We start from the raw sequence: 11,202 nt of genomic DNA on the forward strand, positions 1-11,202 counted from the left end.
ACCTGCAGAAAGTTGTCTGAATGGCCAAAGTCCCCTGCTTCGGCTGTTTCTGCAGCTGCTCCTACCAGCTGCAGTCTCTGACTCGTTCTTCTCTACAGTTCTCCCCTCCCCGCAAGGTCACATGGTGCAGAGTAGGAGATTTAAATTGACTCATTTCAGTCCCAGCTTTCAAGGTGCTCTGCCGTGAGCCAACCAAATTTGTGTTCATTTCCAGGTTTCTAATAGGGGCAGTAGATTTTTCACACCCCTGAGCGATGTAGCTATGTCGATCTACATTTTAAGTGTAGACGAGGCCTAAGACAGGCAGAACTCACATTGGGCAATGAACTGGAATTGCTTGCTGGGAGCCCCTCAGAACACACACACTGCACTTTAAAGACATTTTGCCTCAATCACAACGAAAGGAAGTAGGATTCAAACCGTTAATCACATTTTAAAGAGTCCCTTGTTCCATCTGATCACATAAGAAGAGGGAAAAGGTTATTACAGCACTTTCAATTATCTAACCACAAGCCACCAGCTACATGCAGGGAAAGTTCAGCTAGAGCCAGCTGTGTGATAGTTCTCATCAGAGCCCAAACCCTCAACATGCAGTTCTGCTCTGAAAAGTGACTGTCAAAATGGCATCGTTGGCTTCCATGTTTATTGGGTCTTTGTCATAAATATAAAGGGAAGGGTAAACACCTTTAAAATTCCTCCTGGCCAGAGGAAAAACCCTTTCACCTGTAAAGGGTTAAGAAGCTAGGATAACCTCGCTGGCACCTGACCAAAATGACCAATGAGGAGACAAGATACTTTCAAAGCTGGAGGGGAGGAGAAACAAAGGGTCTCTCTGTTTGTGTGATGCTTTTGCCGGGAACAGAAAAGGAATGGTGTCTTAGAACTTAGTAAGTAATCTAGCTAGATATGTGTTTGATTCTGTTTTGTTTAAATGGCTGATAAAATAAGCTGTGCTGAGTGGAATGTATAGTCCTGTTTGTGTGTCTTCTTGTAACTTAAGGTTTTGTCTGGAGGGATTCTCTACGTTTGGAATCTGATTACCCTGTAAGGTATTTACCATCCTGATTTTACAGAGGTGATTCTTTTACTTTTTTTCTTCAATTAAAATTCTTCTTTTAAGAACCTGATTGATTTTTCATTGTTCTTAAGATCCAAGGGTTTGGGTCCGTGTTCACCTATGCAAATTGGTGAGGATTTTTATCAAGCCTTCCCCAGGAAAGGGGGTGTAGGGTTTGGGGAGGATCAGGGGTGGGGGGGTAAGACGTTTCCAAGCGGGCTCTTTCCCTGTCACATATTTGTTAGACGCTTGGTGGTGGCAGCAATAAAGTCCAAGGGCAAAAGGTAAAATAGTTTGTACCTTGGGGAAGTTTTAACCTAAGCTGGTAAAAATAAGCTTAAGGGTTTTTCATGCAGGTTCCCACATCTGTACCCTAGAGTTCAGAGTCGGGAAGGAACCTTGACAATCTTAGTGATTTCTGTTCTGACTGTGCTAACACAATACCACGGAGTAACTAAAACACCAAAAGCTATCCATTTCTGAGGGCTCTTTTTCAGTATTGGAGTGCATTAAGTTAGTACTATACCCATAAATATTTCATGGATTTTAGGAGCTAACACTATAAAGATCACTGGTCAGAAAATTGTTTTGGGGAATACAAACTGAGCATATAATACATGCTATTATACTGATACCATTTTAACACCCGAATTATTTATATTTTGTAAAAACATCCATCTACAAAACTTTAGACATGGGAAATACCTCCATGAGTTTAAGTTCCAATGGAGCCATATTTGGTTTAAAACCGGCATTCCCTGGCAGAATAATGCTACAATGCTTGGGCTATAAATGCTAATTAATGAAAATATGAAAGTGAAATGGTCTAGAAATCCACGATCAGAAAATATAACTGACTAGACTACTGTGTTTTCATTGTTCAAGTTTAAGAGAAATAGACAAAAGTGATATGCAAACCAAGAATGTTTTTAGATTTTCAGAATTAATAATCCAAGGTGACATTTATAATACAGTTAAAAACACTGTCTTTTAGAAATACATGGTTCTTAACTGGCCAGTTTATTATTTCATTATTATGATTGGTATTTGCAAAGAAAGGCTTTGAAATGGATATTTAAATAGCTGACCCAACCTAGATCTAAGAATGTATTTCTCTCTTGTAAATAGATTTTTCCCCTTTTTGCCCCAAATTCCATTTAGAAATCATTACCAAAAAAAAAAAAATCTATGGCTTGCTATGCAACATCACAACACTAGTGCCAAAAACTGACCTACAATTAACAGTCACCACAACTACCAGACAAACATTTGCATTGGCAGAATTGTTCAAAAATTGCCTTTCTATGCCAAGAAAAAAAGCCTATTGGATACCCACAGCTTAATAGACAACATTCCTGTATTCTAAAATCACCACCACCGATTACTTGGCTGAAATAGTTTTTGCAGCTGTATACAAGATGTCTCAAAAGCAGAGGCTTTTGCTGCATTCCTTCTCCCTGTACACACTATGCACTCTTTTGCAACGGCATGAAAACTATTACGATTTTAGGTTACACAGTAATGCAGTCTTAACAGGTTTCCCCTAACAGTCGTAGCTGTGCCTATGAATAAATGAAAGCTAACAAAGTGTCTGAGCACTACAGTGGTTCTGCCTTTCAGCTCAAGACTATGACAAAAGAAATTTAAAAAAGAAATGACATAAAATGTCCTAACTGAACTAGAAGAAAAGTAGCAGTGAAGAAATGGGCAGCAAAGAACTTGAGAATTTTACCTCTGGCCAAACCAGTTGATGGCCGCACAAGCAGTAAACCTCCTTAATCACAGATCTAGGGCCCAGCAATAAAACAGCTACAGTAAGTCACAATTGCTCTTTGTTCTTCATACAATGACTTTTGCTCAGTTTCTTATGCAAGCTCCTATAGGGATTATGAACAGAATTTCTTGGTCTTTTTCCCCCTCTCCATTTGAGGATCCAGATAATTAAACTCACGTAGGGCCCAATACACTAGGCACATGGCAATGATGAGCTCGACAACCAGCATCAGTTCTTCAGAACCCACATCACATCTGCATTTCTAAGCAAAGTGACAACAAGATCTTTGCAGTACACTGTACTTCCCCTCCCAGTCCAGCGTTTGGAATCATAGCTCATCAGGTAGATTTTAACGTAGGGCCCAGCCCTCCAAGGAGATGAGCACTCTGTGCATACATTATGAGCTCTTTAGGGCAGGGATCATGCTTTTTGTTTCTCTCAAACACTATGCACAATTTAGGACACTACATAAGTAATAATTTAAGGCTATCATTTTATTAGGTAGTGTATATATTATAAACACGCACTGTAAATCTGGACACAAGATAGTGTGGCAGTACGTTTTTATGGGCTACACTACCAGTTTTCAATCTGTCCTGTGAAAAGGGCAGCACGTAGCTGCAGTGCCCCAGAAGAGATCGGGGGGGAATTGCCACAATTCCCTCCCTGATTCCACCTTTCCTCCAGGGGGAAAAACAAGCCTATATTTAATGTAGATTGCTTCCTCCTCTGTGTTGGCTCAGCTATACAGAACAGCACATGGCAAGGGTAGATCAAAGGCTCTGCCCTCTCTCAGTCCCTGCCTGCCCACCTGCGTGGCAGAGGGGAGTAGCAGCCCAGTCAAGACTGCTCTTCTTCCTGGTCTGTAACCTTTCCAAGCATTTAGCCTATACAGGGGTGTAAGAGGGTACAATCTTGCCCTATATTTCCAAACCCAGCCCCTGACCTTTGAGCACTCTGCAATCCTCCTCCATTTGGATACTATTTAAGGAAGAGATCCAATCATTTCTGCCCACACAGGAAGTTTGGAAGCTGAATATTCCCAGATCTGATCACCAGGTCCTGGCATTGTGCAAACACTATGGAAAGTATGGCCAAGCGCACAATCAGATTCTTTCCGGGCTTTGCAGAAACAGTAGCTAGTTTATAAAATATAAAGTCAAATGCTAGTGACTAGGGTCGTTAGAACTCCAGTAAAACCGACTGAGGATGTGACCATCGTACAACCTTCAGTGAAAAGGAATTCACATAGTGCAACATTCAGCAACACACAGTGGTCTGAAAATACGACGTATGGGATTAATTCAGCAAAACATGCTGACCCAGCGAGGTTATTGCACTGAGCAAATGCTAGAGTGCAAGTATATTTAGGATGCATAGAAAGGGAAAAGCAGATCCACTTCTCGGTTTGTCAAAGAGCTTATAAATTATGTGTGTGAGACAGTCTAAACAGGTGGGGTGTGGAGGAACTCCCCTCGTCTTTACCAATCTTTTTCAGTGGGGAATGGTTCTGGGAAGAGGGAAAGGAAAGGAAAAGTCTGTCTCTCTGTTTTGCAGTAAGCAGTTTATATTAACCCACAACTAACTAAAAGCCCACAAGCGGAACAGAAAAGCAAGACCATGTACATACCTCTTTGGAGCACCAAGCGCATTTTGGATGAATGAGCAGGCACTCTTCACAGGAGGTAGCACTTCCACTTGTGCAAATATTGAGACCTTCAACAATAAAAACCAACAGAGAATGGGGTCATCTTACAGGTGAAATAGCCTGAAATTGGAAGCTTATTGCTCATCGCAATACACTTTATGTAACAATTAATGTAAGATTAAACATTTCACAGGCCTTTGGAGCTTGAACCACCAAAAATTAGGACTCTAGTGATTTCCTTTCCTCCCTGCTCAGATCAATTAATTTTGGAAGAGTTAGTCAATTGATCAATCTAATTAAATATTTCCAAAACTTCTGCTAGAACACAACCGTCATTACTTTGATATGAATGTTGCTCCTTGCAAATCCTAGATAACATTGACTTTTAAAAGCTGGCAAAACAAGTCCCAGTAGGCTTTTTATGATTATTATTATTATTATTATTCCTTTTCATCTGAATGAACTAGTAGGGTAAAATATTAATACATCTTTTTAATCTTAAATTAACCTTTAATTATCTCCGATCCCCACTTCCCACACGAGTGATTTACATAATTGAGTCACCTCCTTACTCAAAATTGCTTTAATTTATTAAGAGTCATTTCCATAGGATATCCAGGTTAAGCAGGACAGCTCGTTTACATTGGGTCGTGTCCAATGCATCTTAGAATAGAACATGTTGGTCTGCGCTGTATGGTAGTATGTTTTTTACGTGGACTGCTAATGCAAAACACACATTGACTCCGGCACACACAACTTGCAATGTTATCAGCACCCTTAAATTATTAGCATCATACAGAGTAAAGACAACCAACAGGATTTTATATCCAGAATCTAGTATGGAGGTTCTGAGCACATTAAATTAGTGCTGAGTTGCCATCACTAGGGTTAAATCGTACTAAACATCAAAAGTATTAGGTTTGAATGCAACAGCGTAAGTTTAATGGTGTCTGTAGATATGATGAAAATAACCATTGATGTCTCTGTGCTCCAGTGTGCAGCTATTAACGTCAACTGTCGATAACTAATTAGACAAAATTCCAACAGAGGAGTCTATGTGGATGCTGCACAGTCTAAAAGGAAATGCCTTGGGCTTGAATTCTGAGCCCACTTATTTTTCCCACACTGAATGTCAATGAAAGCATTTCACGCCTCGTGCTACAGCTCATCTATTTGCAGACAATTATATCCACAGACACTATTGCACTATGCATAAAGCCAGTGAAGGCTGAGCGGACTTGGTGATGTCTGGAAATGGGCTGATTAAAGTTTTGCTCTTTAGGAGGAACTTTTTGTTGCAATGTCGGCTTCTGAGTCCCAACTGCTGCCCTCCTTGAATGCATTTATATTTAAAAATTTTAAATGTTGGATTTGGCTGTATGAGTCACTCAAGTTTGAGGGATGTATCGAAGAGGAAGGAAGTAGTGAATCAAGCTGGACAGCTGTATAAGGGAATGCCATGCTCTAGGTTAGAAGCTAGTAAAGGGTAATTTTCACATCACAATTTTTAAGTCACGATTGTGCCATGACTGTTTATGTCAATGTCTCACACTGGCAATTATCTATAACCCACAGGATGATTCATTTTAACTCACTCTCCTTAAATCAAGGGAGCTATGACTTGTACTTTTTCAATGGTTTTCATTGAAGGATACCGTCTGGTTTTGTTTTCATTTAACAATAGTTAACAATTATTATAATGTTATTTAATTGATTGCTATTATATACATGCAATTTACTCCTTAAACCAAGCCCAATTTCTGGACTTTTCAAGAATTCAAAAAATGAAACAAAATATTGATTATAAAACTGAGCTACTGTCTGCACAGATCTGTAATTAACACATTGAACTCTATTTCCAAACCATGCAATTAGATGTGGTTTTCAGAGAAGCGGTAAAGCTTTCCCCGCTCACAAGAAGTCTTGTAACAATGGGTTTTGTAGTATAGCAAAACTGCTGTGTTTTATTTTCCTTATAAATGAATTCAGGGGGCAAAGGAGGGGACTAATTGGAGAGAAAACAAACTGTTGTAGAAATCAGCCTTCCTGTTGCAGGTACAACCAGCACCACTGCTCTAAATGTCCAAGATGGGTCTCTGATACTGGTTTTGAAAAGTCAGTGCCTCACTAATGATATTTTGTGATGTTTACCAAGTAGTATGGTTAAGAGGACATCTCTAGAAGCCAACAGCAGCTGAGTTCTAATCCTGGCTTTCCCACTGACATTTAGACATCACTTGACCTTCTGTCTGGAAAATGAGGCTAATGTTTACCTACCTTCTTTACAAAATATTGTAAATGGGCTATCCTCACTTATAGGTGGGACTGTGAGGATTTACGTATTAATAGAGTTTAAGGCCAGAAGCAACCACAAGATCATCTAGTCTTAACGTTATTATTAAAATGAAAACCAAGAGTTCCCTTCATTGCGCCATTCCCACTCTGTACCATGGCTAATGCCTCCTCCACAGCCCCCTACTCAAGCCACTCAGCGAGGTGCAGGGAACATGGCAGCTTTTGAAGTTTCAACATTTGTTTTTGTTATGCACTGGAATAAAACTAAATCTTTCAACCGTTGCTGGAAAAAAGGGAATTGTGTCACAATGCCCATTTTTGGATCAAAACCTGAGCTTTTTGATTTGAGTGGTGTGCATCACCACTGGCCTGGGAGACCCAGATTCAAGTCCCTGCTCTGCCCAAGTCAGTGCTGAATTTTTCATCTCAGATTATGCTAAATCAGGTGGAGCAGAGACACGAACCTAAATTTCCTACATCCCAGGCCAGTGCCCTGATCACCAAGCTTTAGAGTGTGAGACTTAGGCTCTCTCTAACTTGATTAAAATAGATACACCTCCATGTAACACATTTCAGCTTCAGCAAAACAGCATATTTGGACAAAAATGTTTGGACAAGCTCTAGCTGGGAAAGGAATCCACCCCTCCGAAGCCACAGATCTCCACAGCTGCTAACATACCATCCTAGTACAGCAGCCTCTGGCATAACCCAAGCTTGCATGCCACCAACCACAAGAGGCTGGAGGATCTGCACCCATTCTCCATATTGCTCTACCCTGTATCTAGTTCCACGCTGCTCAAGCACCCAGCAGGCTCTGAGTGGCTTCCTCAAATCGTGCCGTTTCCTTGGAACAGCAGAACTGCACTGGTTCCAATGCAAGAGGGACCTCTGCACCCATGGGTGAAAAGGGCAAGATTTGCACCCAGGAGGATAACTCAGCTATGATCCCAAAATTCTGATGATGCAGAATGAGCTACACCAAACAGCAACTTTGTGAGAGGCGCCCAGGGAGGCCACCAAACAGATGCTCCATGCAAATTGCTGTGACCTTTTTTTAAACCAGTTCTGCCATAAAGCCCAATATAGCCAACTCCATAGTACATAACACATTTTAATGTACCAGCTTGCCTAAAACAGAGATACAGAGATAGCTCTGTATCCATGTAGTTAGGTGCGAGATTTCATCCACCTTAGCTATGTAGGGGCTGAAGTCAGTAGGAGTTATGAGTACTCAGCATCTCTTAGGATGGAAGAAAATCTATGGTCAAAATCTGTTGAGTTTTACTGCCCCATGCCATAGCACTCTCCACAGGATGAAGAGCTTGTAAATGTAGCTAGTTAATAATGTAAACACAAGGGGTAAATAAATGAATAGTGGACTCAAAGCAGTTTATTGGGTTTACCTTATAAGAGACCAGCACTACACTAATAAAGAGAGTGGCCATTTCCAGTATTATCAGAGCACAATCACAAATTGCTGCTGTTTTAATAGGTGTCCGGGAGCCATAAAAGCATCCCTGCTGAGGAGAACAATGACAGCTCTCTGGATGAAGTACATCTTTCACATTAGGGCTGAACCTGTGCCAGGAGCAATATAAGGAAAGGAGGCCTAGATATTAACAGATAATAAAATGAATGTTTTAGATTTTATGATTATTAATGCTGCCACTCGCCATCTAGATCACTGAAGACCTGTAACCCAAACACTCAGGGGAGCCTAATCAATATTCTAGGGAGGAATCTTTCTTCTGTTGAAGTTGATTATAATCAAACTTTATTCCTTTTCATGCCAAGTAGAGAATGGCTTGAGTTGTAAAATCCAGACCCACAAAGTTTAAGGCAGTTCACATCCGGACATGTGGTCTTCTAGGCCACATTCAATAGCAAGTCTCTACCAACTCTGAAAATAAAGCATCACATTAAAAAGAAAAACCTTGAAGTGGGGACCTTGGAGAATATCTATGAGCAAGAACTTGCCTGTTCTTTGTACTTAGGAGTGAAATGCAAAATTGTTCAGAAACCATTGGAAATCAAAGCTGAGCCCTTCGTTCAAATGGTTCAAGTCAATATGACTGCTGGCTAGCTCTCCACTAGCCTCTCAGGACACTTAGAGAAAGATAATCAGGTCTGTTCAGATAACAACTGCTTCTTGTACTATCATTACAATATTTGCTCCGAATGGACACAGAGATCTGGTACTTTTGAGAAACAGCAAAAAGCAATAGTATATATGGAAACCTGGGCACATGCAATTCCAGGCTTAGCTGAAGACAACACACCTCAAGTGTGACTTACTCAAAACATCTGTATTTTTAAGAGCAAGGCACATGTGGTTATTATTTACCACTGTGATATTTGGCAATTTGGTAAACATTTTGGAATATAAAACACAATCAAAACACAGGAGGAAAAAATCAAGAGAACCTTTGAGCTGGTGAACTGCCTATTTTATTGGGACTGTTGATTTTCATGCTCTGTATTTTTATTTTCAGTTATAATAATTATATATAGTCTCTGGGGGAAATTTTTTTTTTATTGGGATTGCTAGTAAAAAGGGATACCAGTCCAAAAACTCTTGAGCATCCTGACACCACTTGCAAAAAAAAAATTTAACAGCCTGTCCCCAAATTTGATGGGAGTTTGTTGTTTTCAGAACCACATGTAGAATGAACTAGCGCTTTCATTGTTTGGCCTAAAATGAGGAGAACCAAGGACTGTAACATGATGCATGTGCGTGGACTTTGTGAGGTCTACTCCTTTCCTGATACGGTTATCTCATTTCGGTAGGTGTGTCAGAGTCATGTCGGGCAGTATCATTAACCATATACCAGCTACTGCACTACATTCTGCCTTGAAACCAATTCAGCTCCTTTATAAAGAGCCCCTTATAACATGGCCAAACCCAGCATTAAAAACACCTCCTCACAACGTGCACATTTTCCCTTGGTTCAGATGGGGGAACCCTACCACGGAGACCTCTTTCGTGCTTCCGGATAAACAACCCCAATCATTGGTGGCTGCGCCTCGGTGGTGGATGAAATGAGCTCTGTGATATATATAGTGCCTGTACAGAGCTTTGAGTCCAAAGGCCCTGTAGACAACGTACAGTAACAAGGTTATGGAATTTTAAAAAAACAGATTATTTAAAAACCTGACCTCACACTTGGCAAGGCAATTTCCATCTTTTCATGTATTTATACCTGCTCCTGTATTTTCCACTCCATGCATCTGATGAAGTGGGTTCTAGCCCACGAAAGCTTATGCCCAAATAAATGTGTTCATCTCTAAGGTGCCACAAGGACTCCTCTTGTTTTTGCTGATACAGACTAACAGGGCTACCCCTCTGAAACAGATTATTGATAACCTTCGATCCAGAAAGTGTTTCAAGGAGTCTTTTGTGCTGGGGGATGGGGGGAGATCACCTGCCCCTCTAAGGGGGGGGGGGGAGGAATCCAGAACCCAGCCCCCAGAATCTGGAACATCAATGGGGCACTTCATCTGTCTTTAGCTGTTTCAGGGGAAGGCCGCCCTCCCTGAGCACTTGGCAAAGGGATGCCTTGCCAGGAAGAAACAACCCCCCCCCCCCAGCTAGTCACTTTCCCCACCCCCCTCTCTCTTGTCACAAGCCCCTGTGCAGCCCCAGGAAGCCACCACAGAGCTGATGGTTAGTACTATTACCCCTGCAGCGCAATCTTCGCAATTTCCACTCAGAACAGCCCCCCAGCTTCCCGGTCGGGTGAGACCTGAACAGCCAGCTTACCCCTCAGGTGGTGGAGCAGGGCGGAGAGGACGAAGAGGCGGGCGGCGCTGGGGGAGGAGAGCCCCCGTCCCCGGGGCATAGTGCCTGCAGCTGGAGGTGGGGTTGCGCTGCCGCGGAGGAGCCCGCCGAGCTAGCAGCGCCCACAGCCGCCGGGCCGGCGGGAGGCAGCGAGGCGCTCGGCCGCTGCAGCAGGAGCGATCGCGGGCTGCCGGGTGCGCATTACTGTCCCGGCGAACAGGTCACGGAGGCGGGCTGGGCGCAGAGCATGCCCCGGTCCCCGCGGGACCATGCAGCGAGCCCTGCGGCGCCTCAGGGGGTCCCCTCCCCGGCCATCAGCAGCGGGCAACGGCCTGGAGCGCAGCGCCACCGGCTCAGGAATTGCGTGGCGGGACCTCCCGGTTTGCAGCCAAGTTTCCCAAGCCTTGGATTAATCCCTTCATTTCTCCCTCCCCGGGTCTGCCCCGCGCCCGCTGTCCCCTCCCTCCCTGGGCCTGGCTCCCGCTGTCCCCTCCCTCCCGGGTCTGCCCCGCGCCCGCTGTCCCCTCCCTCCCTGGGCCTGGCTCCCGCTGCCCCCTCCCTCCCGGGTCTGCCCCGCGCCCTCTGTCGGTCCCCTCCCTCCCTAGGTCCGTCCCCCGTGCTCCGAGGCTGAGCAACTTTCTTCCTGCAGG

The 11,202-nt window shown here is 43.1% G+C and overlaps 1 protein-coding gene across 1 annotated transcript in view; it reads right to left on the reverse strand.

The window, feature by feature from the left end:
* The window catches only part of ITGB5 (integrin subunit beta 5), a 115,476-nt gene extending 104,548 nt beyond the window's left edge, over positions 1–10,928 (reverse strand). The window contains exons 1-2 of the mRNA XM_074967176.1: positions 10,535–10,928; positions 4,462–4,547 (exon numbers count right to left, since the gene is read on the reverse strand). Of these exons, the coding sequence (XP_074823277.1) occupies positions 4,462–4,547; positions 10,535–10,613 (165 nt within the window). The 5' untranslated portion in view covers positions 10,614–10,928. The remainder of the gene's footprint in view (positions 1–4,461; positions 4,548–10,534) is intronic.
* Between the last annotated feature and the right edge of the window lie 274 nt (positions 10,929–11,202).

This window comes from Natator depressus, chromosome 11 (genome assembly GCF_965152275.1).
Source record: "Natator depressus isolate rNatDep1 chromosome 11, rNatDep2.hap1, whole genome shotgun sequence".
Taxonomy (NCBI): Eukaryota; Metazoa; Chordata; order Testudines; family Cheloniidae; genus Natator; species Natator depressus.